The following is a 20,643-nucleotide window of genomic DNA, read 5'->3' on the forward strand; positions in this document are numbered from 1 at the left end:
GGGTGACAGGCGTGTCCATGACATGCTTAAAATATTTCAGTCCTGATGCCTCTCTACGGCCCTGTACGGAGCAGGTATCTGGGGCTATGCCCCGGCGGGACCGCTTCAAGTAGAGGAGAATATCTTTTTAAAGAGACTTTTGTGTCTACCCAGCTCAGTTTCCAACATTTTAGTGCATAAAGAATTGGGTATTTTCCATCTTTCCGATTTGATTCTCCTGAGACCACTTATGCTTTGGCGCTCGATATGGTTGAAAGAAGAGACGTCATTGTGTAGATCAATCATATCTGATTGCCTCTCCCTGGATAACTATCAAAGGATCCCATGGCTAAAGTATAACGTGGACAGCTTTCACGAGAGCTTTGGCCTGGATGTTTTTACTGACCATTGTGGTGCCTCTGATCTAGCTAAACATGTATTCAATAACTCTTTTTTAAACCACCAAGCTAACAGACGGCACCAAGACAGTGTTGAACTTTCTTCTTGTATTCTATACCATGATTTAAATGATTTTTTAGGCTATCAACCGTACTTATCGCAGGTGACTTGGAAGGCCCATCGGTTTGTGTTGACTAGATTGAGAACTGGGATAGCCCACAATCTAGTGGCCTTCCCACAACAGCGGTCACCCCCTGTTGGCCCCTGCCCATGTGATAATATTTGTTTACAAAGCACTATGCACTTTCTTTTGTTTTGTCAACTGTATAAATACTTGCGGATTGCTTATCTTAAACCTGTGTTTGTAAAGTTTGGAGTTAGGACTGTAAAAGACTCCATGAGACTGCTTTTTAATCTTCATCACCCTGATGTCTGTTTTTACACAGCTACCTTCCTTTTAAAATCAATTAATGCTAGGAAAAGTATGCAGTTTTAACTAATATCAATTTATCTGTATAGTTTGCGTTAGTATGGCCACCGCTCTTTTTACTGTATTTTGTATGTTGTGCTTTTATGGACTTGTTTCTTGCTCCGAATAAAGCATTATGAAATGAAAAATGCCTGCATTGATTACAATTGTGCCAGCTATTTGTGCCTGCGACCGCATTCTGTGCCATTGATTGTGCCAGTGATTGTTTTTTGTGCCCACGACCTCCTTTGTGCCAGTGATCTCGCCCAGCATTGTTGTTGTGCCCTTAGCCCGTCCACGCCGCTGCTCCCCCGTGGCCCCACCCCCGCTCCCTCCAGCTCCTACTGACGCTACCCACTCGCCACCCCGCTCCCGCCTCCCAGCTGCTCCTCCCTCGCTCCACCCCCCTCCACTATCCACTTATGTCAGAGCAACATACGCGTAGCGTCCACGCGCAGCGGACGCGCCCTATGCGCGCCGAAGGTGCGCCAAAGGTAAGCCCGTCTACGCCCGTCCGCGCCTGGACCGCGCCCAGCACCAGACCCCCTACCCCCAGCAAAATCCACTCCACCCGCCTAATGTACGACGTCGCAACCCTCTCTGCACTCAACACCAGCCGTCTCCCCGACTGTCACCAAGCCGCCCCAGGACGCACGCATGGACCCTTCACCTGCCAATCCTGCAAGTTCGACTGCTTCAAGACCCACACTAAATCCACAAACGCCAAACAGAGCTCCGACAACAACCACCTGAAGTGCATCCTGCTCAACTCCCGTTCGATCCACAGACACGCCATTGAACTATGGAACCTACTAGACAACACCACACCGGACATCGCCTTTCTTACAGAAACTTGGATAAACGCCTCATCAGCGCCCGACATCGCCATAGCCATCCCAGACGGTTACAAGATCATCCGAAAGGACCGCATCAACCAGACAGGAGGAGGCATCGCCATCGTCCACAAGAAAACCATCCGCATCACGACCAGCTCCGACGACACCCTCACAGCCGCCGAACACCTCCACTTCCAGATACACACCGACCCCAAAACCACACTTAGAGGCACCCTCATCTACAGACCACCAGGACCCCGCACACAATTCTGCGAAGACATCACTGACTTCATCAGCCCACACGTCCTCCCCTCCGAGGACTACATTCTCCTAGGGGACCTCAACTTCCACCTGGAAAAGAACAACAGCAGAAATACCATCACCCTTCTGGACAACCTCTCCAATCTCGGACTCAAACAACTGGTGAATACCGCCACACACTACGCCGGACACACGCTCGACCCGATCTTCTCCAGCAAGCACGTCTCCTTCAATCACGCCACAGGACTCCACTGGACGGACCACAGCTGCGTACATTTCAACTTCAGAAAGACCACCACCCACCACCACCCACAACAAGTCCCCCGCAGAAACTGGAACAAACTTACCACCGACCAGCTCACCACATCGCTATACCAAAACCCTCTCACCAAATCATCGGACCCAACTCAAGCAGCCATCAATCTCGCACAATGAATCACCCACTGCGCCGACAAATTAGCTCCCCTGAAAAAGCAACACAACAAGCCAGGCAGCAAAAAAGCCTCTTGGTTCAATGACGACCTCAAGAACTCCAAAAAGAAATGCCGCACCCTCGAGAAAGCCTGGCGAAGAAACCCTACCACAGACAACATGACCGCCCTCAAGGAGGCCACCCGCAAACACCACCAGCTGATCCGATCCACCAAGAAATCAGCATTCAAGGAGCGACTCTACAACAACCCCCACAACAGCAAGGAACTCTTCAGCATCATCAAAGAGCTTACCAATCCCAGCGCCGACACCAACGACATCACTCCCTCTCAAGGCCTCTGCGACTCTCTAGCCTCGTTCTTCCACAGTAAAATCGTTGACATACATAACAGCTTCTGCGACCAGTCCACCCCCCTTACCACCGTTCTGAAGCCCCCCACCACCACCCTTGACGCCTGGAACCCGATCAGCACCGAAGACACCATCCGCTTGATGAACTCCATCCACTCCGGATCACCAACCGACCCATGCCCCCACCACATCTTCAACAAGGCCGACTCCATCATCGCACCCCACCTCCGGAAAATCATCAACTGCTCCCTCAACACCGCTACCTTCCCGGAAAGCTGGAAACATGCTGAACTCAGTGCTCTCCTGAAGAAACCTACAGCAGACCCCACTGAACTTAAGAACTACCGCCCCATCTCGCTCCTCCCTTTCCCTGCCAAAGTCATAGAGAAGGCCGTCAACAATCAGCTCGCCGCCTTCCTCGAGTCTAACGGCTCCCTCGACCCCTCACAGTCCGGTTTCCGAGCGAAACACAGCACCGAGACCACCCTCATCGCAGCCACAGATGACATCCGATCACTACTCGACAACGGAGAAACAGCTGCCCTCATCCTCCTGGACCTCTCCGCAGCGTTTGACACGGTCTGTCATAGCACCCTTGTACAACGCCTCAACAACATCGGAATACAAGGAAAAGCATTGGATTGGATCATATCGTTCCTCACTGGAAGAACCCAGAGAGTCCGCCTCCCCCCTTTAAGATCAGAGGCCACCGAAGTAATCTGCGGCGTTCCCCAAGGCTCCTCGCTCAGCCCCACTCTCTTCAACGTCTACATGAGCCCCCTCGCATCCATCGCACGCCAATACAACCTCAACATCATCTCCTACGCTGACGACACACAGCTGATCCTCTCCCTCACCAAAGACCCAAACACCGCCAAAACCAACCTACACGAAGGGATGAAAGACGTAGCCGAATGGATGAAGAACAGCCGCTTAAAACTAAATTCAGACAAGACGGAAGTCCTCATCCTAGGATCATCACCCTCCGCTTGGGACGACTCACAGTGGCCACCAGCCCTAGGCAACGCGCCCAAACCAACGGACCATGCTCGCAACCTGGGATTCATTCTAGACTCCTCCCTCTCGATGACCAGACAAGTCAACGCCATCTCATCATCATGCTTTAACATCCTACGCATGCTCAAAAAGATCTTCCGATGGATCCCCACCGAAACAAGAAAGACAGTCACTCAAGCACTTGTCACAAGCCGACTGGACTACGGAAACACCCTCTACGCTGGAACCACAGCCAAATTACAGAAAAAACTCCAACGCATTCAGAACGCCTCCGCCAGACTCATCCTAGACATACCCCGCCACGACCACATTTCCGGTCACCTGAGAGACCTTCACTGGCTCCCCGTCCACAAGAGAATAACGTTCCGTCTTCTCACCCACGCACACACAGCCCTCTACGACCTAGGACCCAAATACCTCAACACGCGCCTGACCTTTTACACCCCCACCCGTCAACTACGATCGTCCAATCAAGCCCTCGCCACAATTCCACGTATCCGTAAAACCATCATGGGAGGAAGATCTTTCTCCTACCTGGCGGCCAAAACCTGGAACTCTCTCCCCACCCACCTCCGCCTTACTCAGAACCACCTCTCCTTCAGAAAACAACTCAAAACTTGGCTATTTGATAAGTAACAACACCCCCCCCCCCATCAAGCGCCTTGAGACCCTCCGGGTGAGTAGTGCGCTATACAGATTTTAACTTGACTTGACTTGTGTGGGTAAGAGGGTACATCTTGGATGTGCTCATTGAAAGTAGTATCCAACAGTGACAAAATCATATCCACTGAAAGTGGAACATTTAGGAGAATGTCCCCATATCTTATGTGAGTGTAGAGAAATAAGTTTCATTACATGGAAATGCATTTCTATGTGGAGAAAACAGCTTTGTAATTGGCGTAGGTGTTTGGCTCTTTTAATTGTTATCTTTTTCCTTTTGACAGTTTTTTGTGTTTCTCACAAGTTTGTCTTTTGATGGCTTTTCTATTCAGTTTTTTTTAGTAGAGTGTGTAAGCAGCAATTTGACGGTTTCCTTATCTGATAAGGATAAGGAATTTGGGGTTGGAACTAAGCGTTCGAGCCACTTCAGCAGACATCTTGTTACCTATGCAGCCTTAATCTAAGAAGAAATGCTCAAAGATCTACGTTTTTTATTAGCCAGCATTACAAGATGCTTGTTAATAAACAACGGAGGACTTTGAGTAGAATGTTATGTTGCTGGGCCCAAAAGCGTCCTTCGGTTGAAAATATTCATGCTAATGCTGTTGATGCAAGGCTGCACCACAAGTCTTTCAAAAACCATTTTATTTTAACAAAATCTACAAAATGACAGTACAACATGTTTTTAGCTAGAAACGTGTTTTATGGTGAGCTGTAGAGCTGGTTCTCGGTTTGTTCAAACGGTGCTGAACAACATGTATTGTCTGAGCCATGTGGGGCTTGTCCTGCTGCCTTCCCCAGTACTTTTAAATTGGGAATATCAATGCTAGCAAATGTATGTAAGGGCAGAGGATACCAGAATGAGACTGTGTGTACCCTATTACCATCTAGGCTCTTATTCTTATACCTTGACTTTTACTTTCTTTACTATGGGATAGCCAAGTAGGCACGGTCATGTATGTATTTGAGCGTTTGTGATTTTTACTGCTGCAGCAAGTGCTCTTGTTCCTATCCCTACTAAGGTAATACATCCCAGGCATATAAAGAAACGAGCATAGCAATGTGTATGTTAAATTTGTGATAGTCTGTGGAGACTCTGGTGTCGAAATACTTAAAAAATATGCTGCCTTGACAATTTCTAATGTTATTTAAATGTGATACAGGTTAAAGAACAGTTCCATGATGCAGGATTCATGTCTGATGTTGACCTGGACCCAGGTTGCACTCTGAATAAGAAGATCAGAAACGCGCAGCTTGCACAGTACAACTTCATTTTAGGTAAAACAAGACGTATAACTTATGTATTAAAACATAATGTAATGTACACAAGGCAATACTGGTTCCATATATTCACCAGATAATTGTGTTTTTTTTGTGCAACTTGACCTTCAGACTAATTCACAAATATGTTAACTTAAATACTCAAGCATTTTTTATTGATTATTGCCTAAAAGTGCACATTTGTAACACATTTAATGCAGTTTTAAACTTGTGAAATATGTCATTGTGAAAGATTAGTGTATACATTCCCAAATGGTGTACAGCACTCTGTTGCTATCCAGCTACTTTTTCACTGTATAAATACCAAACCATACATTTCTCCTTGCGAATCCTGGAGTCTTCCTCTAAAACGTCCTTATCTCTTAATCAATAGACATTTCTTTCCAAGACATTTCAGCTAATAGAAGAACTTGCCAAATTTTGTGACTAGTTCTTTTTATACCTCTCAAAATTTGAATAGCCAGAATAAATCTTGGGTTCTTGGTCAGCGGGCAGGTACTAAGTGGGATGCATTGTATATGTGGCAAAATCTTTGTAGATTAATATCTCTGTAGGTTAGTTACTAAGATGGTGATGCTACTTTTCCCTTTCTTTTCACAAGATAGTCAAATATTCACATTGTCTGAGCCAGTCAGTCTGCCCGCTATGATGCCAACAAGGTGTTAATCTATTTAAAGAAAACGAGGTATACATTGTGGACTGTTTTTTTTGTCATAATTTGTGTATGGTAGTAAGAGAAAGTGGATTATTAGTCCACCACAAATAATAATGTCACTAATCCTATTAGGTCCAGTAAAGTTTTAAGTAATTTAAACACTCCACTCGACCCCTGATATCTACGACACAAAGCAGACCGGGTTAGAAGCATACAGTCGGACCAAAACAGTTAAAAAAAAAAAAGAAAAAAATAAAGCAACACAAGGAAAATCCCATTCCAATTTATAAAAGGGAATAATATAATGGAAGAAAGGATAGCTAAAAAACAAATATTCAATTAGGGGACGGGAGATATGAATTTTTCAAGTTTAAAAATACAATATCAACAAAAAGCACCAACTAGTCGTGCTTGACCGGAATCAAGAGTAAGGTTTAAGGCCAACCGTGGTGGAGTGCAAGTCCAATACATAGGCCAGATGAGTCCTGGCTGGAACGTTACCTTCACACCACAAACATTTCCAAGAAGGTAGACTCCTCAGCAGGGCAAGGCTGCAGACAGTACCCGGAGATGGGCTTGTTGACCACCACAAGGTCACGGTGAAGCCATCGACTAAGGCAAGAAAAGTCTGAAATTCACACCCAGGAAGTCATTGATGTCAATGAGATGCTGCTCGGCATCGGACCAGGTGAAGGTTCCTACCTTCAGACTTAGACTGTTTTTTGGAACATGGACACGGCTGTAGCGAAAGAGGGATCAACATCTTGGATGCTGGTCTGCGTCAGGCCCGCTGAATCAGATTTGCTGTTGTGAAGAAGAACGTAACTGGATCTGCGGCAAAGTCATGCCCACTGGAGATACACACACAGCAGATTGGCTGGCAGGTTGGTCAAGGTCCCATGATGGTTCCCCAGGCAAAAACTTTGCAAAAAATGTCTAAGTCCCAGGTTTTAGAGTGAGACAAGAGGAGTACACAACAGACGGGAGGAGGACACTCTGACACCAAGTTTAAAAGTCTCAGGTATTCGAATTTGGCAGGAGGAGTACACTCTGACATCAGCCAAAGCTTCCAGGACCTCAGGAAGGAACAGCACTTGGAGGTTAGGGCTCACTCCACAGAAGCCACTAGCGGGGTCCAGGGCAGGCCCAATTGAGAGCTCTTCCGGAAAATTGGGCTGCTTACAGCTTTTGTATCCCTGTGGCTTAACAGGAAGTCAGCCAACTGCCCCTTGGAGTCTACTTATGTAGGCCAGCCCTTAGGGTTCTCCTCACGGAATTCATCCGCAGGTGCAGTCATTCTTGGGTCCAGTAGTGTGCAGAATAGGATGCCCAAAGGTGCCACTTTTATGTCTGGCACTAACCTGTCGGTGGGGGTGCGGGCGTGTGACTCCTGGCCCATCCCACACCAGTATAGAAAAAGTTCACAGAGGTAACTGTACCCACTTTTGCAGCCGTTCCTATGTGCCCGATCGCTCTCAATGCCAGAGTGCCCCTCTCTATTAAATTCAGGGTGGACCCTTCTTCCCCTGTGCCCACTCTAGAAATGTGACCAGGGAAATAAGCAACCCCTTCTTTGTGACCACTATAAGTGTGACCAGGGAAATTAGCAACCCCTTCTTTGTGATCAATCAAAATCAATTCTAGGTGCAGCTTTCTCTCTCTCTGGGCCCTGCTGTCTGACTTGCAAAAGAAAAAATGGAATGGGGCAGGCCACTGTCTTTAATACATCTGCCTGTTAAAGGGTGGTCGTCTTTGAAGTTAATAATGTTCCTGGGCACTGCCCAGAGTACAGCTCATCAAGGAGCTATTCAGCTTCTCTGCGATTGTTGCAAGCTCATGCAGATGGGCTTCTGAAGTCTTTAGGCATCCAAAGGTGACTTGTAAAATATTTATTACAAATCCGACCTTTACCAATGAATTGAACTTGCAATAAATATTTTTAAAAGTCCAAGAAGGACTTTTGTAGCTGGTTCCTAGGTGGAGATCACACAATTTTAATTTTAACTTTAACTCCCAGTGCTTTCCTATGGGACAGATAACCATGCTACAGTGAAACTGGCTTTTGAAGCCATATCACTGTAAGGGCATGTTTTACATTAAACTTTCACATGTTCTACTTTTAAATACCATGCAACCTGCCTTACCGGGTATTAAGGCTTACTTAGGAGTGACTTATTAATATTTAAAAGGAGGGTTGAGAACTGTTAAAAAGGGTTATTTTGACAGGTCCAATTTACAGTTTTAAACCTGCACAGCCAGGTTCCTAGTGGAAGACCTGCAATCATGTTTTAGAGCGACTGACTGTGAGACCGTAATCTGGGGTGGTGACTTCAATGCCATCCTAAATGACGAGTTAGGACGGAATGGGTCATCTCAAACACTGCATCCCTTAGCTAGCGCTGCATCGAATGCCATTCTTTTAGACGGCGACCGGGTAAACGTCTGGAGGAGACATCATCCACACATTACGGAGGAGACATGCATCTCTGAACACCATAAAGCATGGTCTCGATTTGACTTCTGGTTGGTGTCACAAGATGTGGCTACATGGACCAGCGAGGTCACACATCTCCCTAGATCCCTGTCGGCTCCTATGCGCCGTGCCTTTTGCGATTAACACTTGCCAACTCTGTCCCACAAATGTTTACGTGGCGGCTGCTGCCAGATGCACTTCTAGATGAGGCCTTCAAGGGGGAAATTAGAGGGGATAACAGACTATTTTTCCCTGAATGATGGGTCGGTTGACACTGAGGCCTCTTTATGGGAAGCTTTTAAGACGGTCATTAGGGGCAATTGCCTCACCCGCCAGGCCGGATTTCGGTAGGCTATTCGGCGTACGCTTATTACTCTGGAAAAACAGATCAGGGTGCTGGAAACACGGTTTTACTCATCCAATGATCCCAGGTTGCTAGCCCCTTTGAAGGAGAAACTGCATGTCTTTAAGAAAGAGGCAAACCGCGAAGTAAAATTTTTGGGGAAACATGCCCAGGCCAGAAGGTACGGGGAGGGGGACAGACCGGGGAGGACACTTGCAGCAATGATTCGCGCCCCAAGATCCACCACTTATGTAACTGAGCTGAAGGGTACACAACAGTCCGTCATTAGAGGACAGAGAGACAAACTGGATGGGTTTTCCCGTTTTTATTCTGAACTATATACTACTATGCAGGAATTTAGCCAATACGACCTGCTACCTTTTCTAGACTCACTGAAGCTGCTCTGGCTGAGTCAGAGACATAGGGACTATTTGGACTTACCATTTACGGTGGAGGATGTCACCCAGGTTATCATGAGCTTACCGCTGAACAAGGCCCCCGGTTTGGACGGTCTAACAACCGCCCTCTACAAGACCTATGCAGAAGAGCTGGCACCACACCTAATTGCGGTATATGAGGAGGCTCAAACCTCGGGTCTCCTACCACCGTCAACGCACGAAGCAATAATAATTACCCTGCTGAAGCCTGGAAGCCAGATAATGAACTTGACTCCTACAGACCTTGGTCTTTAACCACTTCAGCGCTAATGACAAGGGTAACTCGTCATGGACTTTCCATTGATTTCAATGGAAAGTCAATGGAAGCTCATCAGGTGCCTTAGCAGCCAAGTGGTTAATAAACCTTGACGTGAAAATATTGGTGAAGCTGATTGCTAATCGTTTGCAGCATCTCCTTCCATTGGTCGCCCGCCCAGATCAATCAGGATTTATCCCAGGGAGATCTACCTCCACAACCTAAGAACCCTATTCTCAACGCTGCATTATTTACACCCCGATGTGCAAGCCGCTTCAGTCTTCCTAGACGCTACAAAGGCGTTTGATACGCTGGAATGCCAGTATTTATTTGCTATACCGCATAGGGTTTAGCCCGCTGTTTATTAATCTCATACGTCTACTATATATACTACCTACAGCTCTGATCTCGGTGAATGGCTTGATCTCGTCGTCGTTTGTCATCTCGCAAGGTACGAGGCAAGGCTGCCCGTTGTTCCCTTTGCTGCTTGCGATAGCGATGGAGCCACTTGCAGCCCGCATTAGGCAAACCACCCTGCCAAGGGGACTGGGGTTCCTGCTAGGAGCCTTTTAATTTCATTATATGCTGATGACGTCACACTGTATGTAACAGACCCGGCATCGCATCTAGATCTGTTACTCTGGGAATTGATCAGAATTTTAGGTCTTTCTGGTATCTCCATCAATTGGGCCAAGTCGGTCATATTTCCTTTAATGGATGCCACCACCCAGGTTCCCTCTGAGTTCCCTCTTAAATGGGCGGACGAACCAGTGAAATATCTGGGCATATGAATCAGTAGAAACATGCAAGACATATGGGACATGACCTTCGGGCCAGCCATAACCTGGTTGGGAGGGAAAGTCACTGCGTGAGCTAAGCTTCCGCTGTCTCTAGCCGGGAAAATAGCATTGGTTAAGATGGTGGTGCTTCCTACATTTTTTTATTTATTTGTCAATGTTCCCATTCCCATAACACAAGCTTTTTTAAAATCTCTTTAATCCCTTCGGTCTTGCTGGTCTGGGCGCGAGGGCAGGCAAGAGTTTCTTGGGACCTGTTGACGCTTCCTTTACAGCAGGGAGGAGAGGGCTGGGAGCCCCAGATATGAAATTGTATGCATAGAGCGCCCGGCTCAGTTTCTTCACCACTGGGTACACCCAACTCACTTTCAACCCCAAGTGGCTGTGGAGGCAGATGCCCCAGCGCCGGTCCCCTTGTCGTTCGCTCTGTATAAACCTTACAGGCGCCCCAGTGATGGCATAGATACTGTCAAGACCCTGAGGTGGGCACGGACTGAGTTGCAGAAACAAGCTGGCATCCCTATTCTGTATGCCCCCTCCATACCTCTGGCATACAACCCTATGTTGCCAAATGCAGGCGAGAGTATCAGTAAGGCCTTAGCACAGAAGGTGTGTCTCCACACTTTTGCGGACCTTTATCCGGAGGAAAAGTTTCGACCACCCCCGACCGCAATGGAGGGTCAGGCTGTACCCTTTTCCAAACTCTTTGTATATTACAAACTGCGAGCTGTCTGCCGGTCCTTACATGACACTTTCCCGAGCTCTCCGCCTATCTTAACTGCATTGGAAAATGTGCTTAAATCAATATCACCGCATAGGCTAATTACTCGGATCTATAATCACATGCAAGTGTCGGCTCCTCTGACAGTCACAGGTGCTCCAGGTGAGGAATAACAAACTTCCGGTTCCTCTGGCGGAGGACCGCTGAGTGTATTGCTGTGGCCAGCTCACGGCTCTATCCCCCAACTATAAACTCCGCCTAATCCACTTTAAGTTTTTGCATAGATTTTATAGGACACCTTCAGGTTTGCATCGAATGGGACTGAAAGCTTATGACAGCTGTTGGAGATGCGGCTTCGCCCCTGCTTCCTTTTTACACATGGCGTGGAGCTGTCCATGGCTGGCACCATACTTGTCCAACATATTTACCTCAATACATCAGATAATAGGCTCGCCTGATGATCTGTTAGGGTATGTGAAGGACATGCCAGTGAAAGTCAGCAAGCTCCAGGTAGCCATACACTGGGGGCGAAAGGTGGTTCCCTCGAAAAAAGAGTGAATTAGGAACGTCCCATTTGGGCATTCACAACTGACCACCTTCTGGGAACTAATACCTTCAGCTTCCAGACCCAAGGACATTTGGGAGCCTTTTATTTTGTGGGCACGAGAACACCAGGAGGCTTCTGTCAATACGCCGATAGACTGTAACTGTGTGAGAAACAAGCTTAGCCTGGGGGAGGTTGGGTACAGGGGTTGGAGGATTGTTGGGGACGTGAGATGTACTATTTCAGCCACCAAATTTAGACTTGTGCGTATTACATGTAGAGGTGATGGAGTGGGTTTCATTTTAAAAAGCCACACGGGGCTTGGAAGACGTCTCTTTGTGATTTAAGAATGGGTGGTTGTAATATCCTTCATATAATGTGCAGAAGATTAAGCAAGCATGACTGTCCTTTGTGATTACTACAGTGAGCAGCTGTCAAGATAACTATGCGCGGATTAGCAACTGGCGTGTTGTTTGTACTGTTTGTAACATTGTGCTCAAGGCACATGAGCTGCAGATCACACACTGTGCATAGATCGCCATCTGGTGTTGGGCCCGGATGTTTGCTCTTGTTGTTGTATTGGAAACGTCTTTGGAAGTCACAAAATAGGTGAATCCTCCTTTGGATAATAGTGTGCATGGGCATCGACTCCATCGTCAGATTGTTTTTTTTCCGCCATCGGGCTCTGATGTGTTTATCGCGCTCCAGTCCTGTGCTGTTACCGATCCAACTTTCGACGCAAAATCCTTAACCCTCTTCTCTGATATTGTTTCGATCGCGTTCCCTAATCAATGCGCATCTCTACAAGCTCAAAGTCTTCGATTTCGGTCGTCGACGCAGGCCTTCGGGCTTACCTACGCCATTAGACTTGGCTCATGGAAAGGACTCCTTTTAAAAAGTGTCCTCAATGTGGATCCAAGTTTCCAGACACAGATCTTTGAGGTGTGTACGCTCTGCCTTTCGCCGGAGCACGAGGCCAGCGACGGCCCAGCTTGCTCCTCTTTCCGCTCCAAGAAAAGTATCCGGGATCGTCAAGCTCGTTGACATCCATTCCCAACGACATCTTCCAGGAGGGCGTCGATGTACCAGAGCAGGAGCAGGTTGAAGAAGGCCTCGTCCGCGCCTCCGAAGCCCAGGACCCAACATCGAAGCCATCACTCCAGGGCAGCGGGTCGGAAGTGCTGACGTCGACCTGACCCCCTCCCTCTACCCATCCCCAAAAAGGCTTCGGTGAAACCTTCACCTTCGGGCCTGGCTGCACACCGGGACAAGACTTCCCACATCCCACCTTCAGGATGTGGGAAGTCCACAAATGTGCCTTCAGGCCACTGTGGATCGAGTCAGCCTACCGTTGGTGCCGAAACCCAATCCCCGGCACCCAAAAAGAAACTGTTGTCACCCTCCGTGCCAAACACTGGTTCCACATTGGCGCACTCGGCACCGAACCTTCTGGTATCGACCCCTCGACTCCGAAAAAATCATCGGAATCGAGGTAAAAGCCAACTTTGAAGAGTACAGACACTCGACCATCAGAACCGAGAAACCCTTCGGAATCCAAAAAACAACCGGTTCCACAGGCTCCTTCGGAACTCAAGAAACCTCACGATTCCAAGCCTAAAGAACACAAACCAGCTCCAGATTCGGTGCCACGCAAACATTCGGAACCAGAAAATTGGTGCTGAAAGACCAACATCCACAAGAAGAGCTTTTTCAACCAGATCCAACCCAAAAAAATCTTCTAAAAGATACAAAAACAGGTCAACTGACTCTCAACTCCAAGAAAATACCTACGAACATGCCTGTTCCAGATCCATCTCCTCTTAGAATTCCTTCTCCACCTCCTCCTCCACCTCCCCCGCCACACCACTAGCCTCACCATCTCATCCACCTCCGGATGATGATGATGACTCCTCTGGGGACGGGGAGGACGAGGGAGACGATCACCCTTTCGGAGGTCCTAGTCATCCTGATACCCCAGGGGACCTATGGGAAGATTATGGCACACCAGATGTCCCTAACGTGCCACAAGATGATATCTATCCCTCTAGACCTTCTCCTCCAGAGGACACTATGGGTTTCACTCAGCTGGTTCATAGAGCTACACAATATCACGGGGTAGATCTGTACACAGATCCTGTGGAAGAAGATTTTCTAATGGACACATTTGACACATCTCAAAGGTCCACTTCTGTTCTCCCTATGTTAAAAGGGGTAATTAAACACGCACCTGAGGTGTTAAAAGATCCTGTTAGAGCTAGGGTGATAAACCCCAAAATAGAAAAAAATACAAATCGGCCCCAGCTGACCCTGTGTACATCAGGACAGATACCACTGGATTCCTTAGTGGTCTCCAATGCCAGAAAAAGGGTCCCCCCAGGTGATGCTCCGCCTTCCGATAAGGAGTCAAAACTCTTGGACGCTTCTGGCAAACGAACAGCGTCACAAGCAGCCAACATATGGTGAATCGCCAACATACAAGCTTTGCTAGTTAGATATGATAGGGCACACTATGATGAGTTAGAGACCCTATTACAACACCTTCTAGACAAATACAAGACAAAAGCCAACAACCTCATACAGGAGGGTAAATCTATAACAAGCACCTCCATTCGTTGCACTCTAGATGTGGCAGACACCGCATCCTAAGCCATTAACACAAGTGGCCTTTTACGTAGGCATGCATGGCTATGCATTTCAGGGTTTAAACCAGAAGTACAGACTACCATACTCAACCAACCATTTGATCAGCAACATCTATTTGGCCCTGCCGTGGATTCATCTCGGGAAAAGATGAAAAAAGACACCGACACGGCTAAATCAATGGTAGCATTGCAATCACAAGCTCCCACATGTTAATTTTGTCGCTCCTCTTATAAAGGCACCTCCAGAGGCTATTCCTCTGACAACCCCTCCACCTCCTACAAAGGTCCTACCCAGACATCATTTACCGGAGGTTATCACAGAGGAGGCTACAGAGGCAATAACAACAAAGGTAGGGGCAAGACCAACAATACTCGCTCCGCCTCCACCCCCACCCAGTGACTTCCATCCACTCCCCCCGGGCCATTCTACTCCGGTCGGGGGAAGACTGTAACAATTCCTACCTGTCTGGAGCAACATCACTACCGACAGGTGGGTGAGACAAGCGCCCAATGTCAACAAAGCATTTATCACTGCTAATGCAAGAGGTGCTCTCCCTCCTATAAAAACATGCAATAGAACCAGTTCCCCTGCATCAGCAAAACACAGGGGTTTACTCCCTGTACTTCCTCATTCCAAAGAAGGATGGAACCCTGAGACCCATCTTGGACCTCAGACCCCTAAACCTTTACATACAATCAGACCATTTTCACATGGTCACACGTCAACAGTTCCTTCCTCTTCTTGCACAAGGCGATTTCCTTGCCACCTTAGACCTCAAGGACGCCTACTTCCATATTCCCATTCATATTGCTCACAGGAAATATCTACGGTTTGTAGTGGACGGGCAGCATTACCAATTCAAGGTACTCCCATTCGGAGTCACCACAGCACCCAGAGTCTTCACAAAATGTCTGGCAGTAGATGCAGCTCACCTAAGAAGACAACAAATTCACGTCTTCCCATACTTAGACGACTGGCTCATAAAAGCCAAGTCATACAACTACTATGTACATCACACACATGCCATAATCAACTACTTCACAACAGGGTTTACCATAAACCACGCAAAGTCTCACCTACAACCGTCCCACATACAACAGTATCTTGGTACCACAATAAACACCTCAAAAAGCGCTTGCATATCCCAGTCCACCCAGAATAGCAAGCATACAAAGTCTCATAACAAAATTTCAGCCGCAACACTCTCTTCCAGCTCGAGTGTTCACACCCAAAACACTTCCAAAGGGCGACCGCTCATAGAACCAGTTCCACAGATTGTGCTGACAGTGGACGCATCGCTCTCCAGCTGGGGAGATCATCTGTTACATCATACCATACAGCACATGGACACCTCAACAAAAATTACTCCACATCAATCATCTGGAGTTACTAGCCATATTTCTCGCATTAAAATCATTCCAGAAACAAATATCAGGCAAAGCTGTCCTACTCCGCACCGACAACATGACAGCAATGTACTACATACAAAAACAAAGCATGACACACTCCCTACAGCTCTCTCAATTAGCACAGAGCATATGGAGATGGGCTATTACTCAAAACATGTTTCTCCTAGCCCAACACGTTCCAGGAGTCCAGAACAACATAGCTGATCTGTTTAGTCGTCAGACACAACAGATTCACGAGTAGGACTTCATCCGCAAGTTCTTCAACCATTTTTCCAAATGTGGTGGCAGCCAGAGATAGATCTCTTCGCCACACATTACAACACAAAATGCCCAAGCTTAGCAGCCAGATATCCACACCCATTGCCCAAAGGCAATGCGATATGGATGAATTGGTCAGGCAGATTTCTGTACGCTTTTCCGCCTCTCCCACTCATTCCACTGGTGGTGCGCAAACTGCAGCAACACTCACTGACTCTCATCCTAGTTGCTCAACATGGGCCAGACAACCGTGGGTACACAACATTGCTGGAACTATCAGTAGTCCCGTACCAAAAACTACACCTCACCCCACGCCTCTTAACACAGAATCATGGTGAGATCAGACACCCAGACCCAGCACAGCTCAACCTAGCGATCTGGCTCCTGAAGTCTTAGATTTTAGTTACCTTAACCTTCCCCCTGACTGTATGAACGTTATCAGGGAGGCTAGACGCCCCACCATTAGAGCCTGTTATGCATCCAAATGGAAAATATTTGTGATATTCTGTAACAACAACATCAATCCTCTAGATGTGTCTATTCAACACATCATATGTTATCTACTACATCTTCAAAGATGTAATCTAGCATACACATCTATTAGGTTAAACCTCGCTGCCATAACACCCTACTTACAGAATAGGCAACACTTAAACACTTATCACTGTTCGGAGTACGTGCCATCAAAGCATTTATGGAATGTCTCAAAAGAATAATTCCTCCCAGGGTACCACCCTCACCTGTGTGGAATTTGAACATTGTTCTCACAAGACTAATGGGCCCTCCATTCGAACCTCTGCATAAACGCAAGTCACAATTTCTTACATGGAAAGTTGCTTTCCTGGTGGCCATTACTTCCCTTAGAAGAGTCAGTGAGCTATAGCCACTAACTATTCAAGAACCTTTCTTACAAATCCATCATAACAAAGTGGTTCTCAGAAGAAACCCCAAATTCCTTCCTAAGGTCATTTCTCCTTTTCATCTCAGTCAGCCTGTGGAGTTGCCAGTATTCTTCTCGCAACCACAGTCACAGAAAGAGCTCTTCATACTCTAGATGTAAAAAGAGCACTCCTTTACTACATTTACAGAACAAAACCTTTTCACAACACAAAACCACTTTTTTTTGTTCTTCTCACCACCACATAAAGCCATCCCCATATCAAAATCTGGAATTGCAAGGTGGATTGTCACATGTATTCAAATTTGCTATCACAAAGCAAAACGTACATTATCTATTCCCCCTAAAGCCCACTCTACTCGAAATATAGGGGCTTTAATTGCATTTTTAGGGAACATTCCCTTAGATGACATCTGCAAAGCAGCTACATAGTCTACACTGCACACATTCACAAAACACTATTGTGTAGATGTGCAAGCTAAGCAACGGGCTAGTGTGGGCCCGGCTGTACTCAAAACACTATTTCAAAATACTGCGACAGATACTGGTGGCCGCCGCTAAGGAGGGGTACCGCAATGCAACCTATGCACAGTGTGTGATCTGCAGCTCATATGCCTCGAACTGAAAATGCTACGTACCAGTATGCATCTGTTCTTGGAATGTAGAGCTGCAGATCCACACACGCCCACCCACCTCCCCGGCTACCTTTATCTGTTCCAGTATTATTTTATTAAGATACAACATACATGGACATCTCTTTCTGTTTCTAACGAAACTCCATCATTTCCCTGCTTGGCGAAAAAACAATCTGACGATGGAGTCGATGCCCATGCGCACTGTTATCCAAAGGAGGAGTCGCCTATCTCGTGACTTCCAAAGACTTTTCCAATACAACAAGTGCAAACATCCGGGCCCAACACCGGATGGCGATCTATGCACAGTGTGTGGATCTGCAGCTCTACATGCCAAGAATAGATGAATACTGGTAAGTAGCATTTCCCTTTTTTTTAAATGCCAATAAAGAAATAAAATCAAAAAAATTATGACCCTCTATGAACAGGGTTATCTTTCTCCAAACAGACCATACCTTATTGGTTTATATTGTGCATTAAGTTTTGCTACCAGTTGGCAAATAAACCTTTAGCCAGTTAACCAATAGCACACTCCACTAGAAAAAAAACCAGCATATGTCGCTTGGGTTAGAAATTTCTGTCTTTCAGGAATATGTAAGCCTGCAACTTGTAAGTCAATTCATACATTCACAAGACATTATCTCCTTGATGTAGATTCAAGAACTAATACTTTAGTAGGTCAGGCATCTTTTTCAAAGTGTATATTGAATGAAATTTTATTACCTGACCCAAAGGGTCTATTCTTGTTTATGTGTATTTCTTACACTTACTTAATGGAGGCCGCAGCGTCGCCATGCCATGGGCAAGCCACTCTGCGCACGTCCCCACCTAGACCATGCCCAGCGCCAGGAACCCTGGCCCTCTTGCCACCTACTGATACTCCACCGCAGAGCTCTCCTCAATTAACTGTAGGACCTTTCAGCTGCAGCAGCTGTCACTTCGCATACAACTCAGGACCTCCCGAATACACAGAAGCCCTCGCCAATCCCCCCCCCTCGCCGACCAGAGGCATCACAGAACGGCTGCATTCCATCCTGCTCCACGCCCGATCCCTCTACAAGCACCCTGATCATTCTTAAAATATTTTGGACATCTGTTTATTATGATGTCCAGTGTGTGTAGCACTATGGTGGTTTTGACATAATAGTGATCATTGTTGGGTTATTCTGGGCACTCTTTGCATTATGTTGGCCATACCTCCCATGTCATACTAATGCAAAGCAATGTGAAGCAGAATCTGTCCTCTGAGGCAGTTGAAGATGTTGGTAATTAATGGAAATGACAAGCAGGTGTGCAGAAACCAAATATGATCTAGTGTTTTGAGTCAACCTTTTCTTTTATAAAAACAGAACCTTTAATTTGCTGAAACAAAATATGTTTATCTTCAATAAAAGCATTTTTTTATTTTCCGAAGCTAATAAGCTGATGTTTGCTGTAAAGATGATAGCAGTTCCAACGTATATTTAAAACAAATAGTTGAAAAATAATTTGTACTGATTTGGGGAGGTTTACTAGTGATGTTATAGTTGCTGTGGCCACCATTTAAATATTTATGCAGAAGCATTTCTGTGGAAGATCACTATAGAAATGGTCAGGCGATTTAGTCGATGTTTCTTAACTAATTTTGCCCGGCGTTAAACGCCTCTAATACCATACGAAGTTTATCAAATAAAGAGGCAGGCGCTGGAGACAGGAAGACAGGAAACAAGTTTTATTCCGACGGAGCAGAACACATCAGATCGGACAACAAGGTATCGTCTCGAGGTGCTCTCTGACAGCCTCTCTGAGGCCTGGCCTTTTATACACTGGTTTACGACATGTGACCGCTCTTTATTACAATAAAGACATTGTGAAGTAAGGAAAAAGACATCCCCGGTACCCCCCCCCCCCAGTTCCGGCTCATTCCAACACGTGGCTACAGTAGAGGTCCTCACCCCCCATACAATAGGAGGGGGCTATCACGCAGCTGAGTGTTCTGCCGATTCCTTTGGAATGTGTGCGCCTGATCGAATCTCAGGGGGTGGGGATGTCATGATCAATAGTAGCTCCTTTGAAGAGGGGCGAGTGCATACAGTTGTGGGCAATAAACTGTATCCTCAGGCCAAGGGATGACCAGCGGTCCGTGCAGACAATCGGGCTCAGAGGAAGGGGTCATCAAAGGAGAGATATTCATGAAAGAAAGGATCGGTGTGGACAATCGAGCATAGAGGAAGGGTTTATCAAAAGAGGGGTATTCATGGAAGGAAAGGAGGTGTTGGTCAGGCGCAGGGTGTGATTCCCAGAGACAGAGTCATGCGTAAGGGGAGAGTTCATGACTTGTGCATGTGAGAGCGGGGGCAGCCAGGGTGCATGGGGGATGCTTGCAGGGTCAGGGAAGTGCGCTGATGATCGATCGTGAGCAGGGAGACCATGGTACCTAAAATGGCTGTCGTGTAGGTTCATACGTGAGTCTGAGGAATGGGCAAGATGGCGCAGATGATGTTCAATTCACGAACTAAAATTCCACAGTCCTCCCTTTTAACATGTCCCGCCAGCTTGTCAATTCGGATCCATCCCCATAAGACCCCGTATTTCTATCTCCTAGAGGGGACTCATGTGCTCAGTTCTAAAGTCCAAAGTCTTAGGGCATATACAGTTAGAAATGAGTGAACACAAAGGTGGCAAACATTGAATACCTAAGCAACACCCACACAGTATCATGACTGGTATCAGTATAAATGTAAACAACCTCCATCCCCAGTCCTTCAAAGTGTCCCAAAACCAGCTTCCAAGCGACCATCCTTCTTGCTCCTGGTGAACCTCTGAGGATAGTCTGTGGAGGTGTTCGATTGCTTTGTAGACTGAAGGCGAGTTATCTGGCACGTAGGTGCAACAGCTGGAGCCGATGATGCG

General features: G+C 46.8%; 1 protein-coding gene across 1 annotated transcript in view; it reads left to right on the plus strand.

Annotated features, from left to right (window-relative positions):
• The window catches only part of TARS1 (threonyl-tRNA synthetase 1), a 174,481-nt gene that overhangs the window by 139,623 nt on the left and 14,215 nt on the right, over positions 1-20,643 (plus strand). Inside the window, exon 18 of the mRNA XM_078674916.1 lies at positions 5,568-5,682. Within this exon, the coding sequence (XP_078531042.1) occupies positions 5,568-5,682 (115 nt within the window). The remainder of the gene's footprint in view (positions 1-5,567; positions 5,683-20,643) is intronic.

The sequence above is a fragment of the Lissotriton helveticus genome, chromosome 2_1 (genome assembly GCF_964261635.1).
Source record: "Lissotriton helveticus chromosome 2_1, aLisHel1.1, whole genome shotgun sequence".
In the NCBI taxonomy this organism is placed as follows: Eukaryota; Metazoa; Chordata; class Amphibia; order Caudata; family Salamandridae; genus Lissotriton; species Lissotriton helveticus.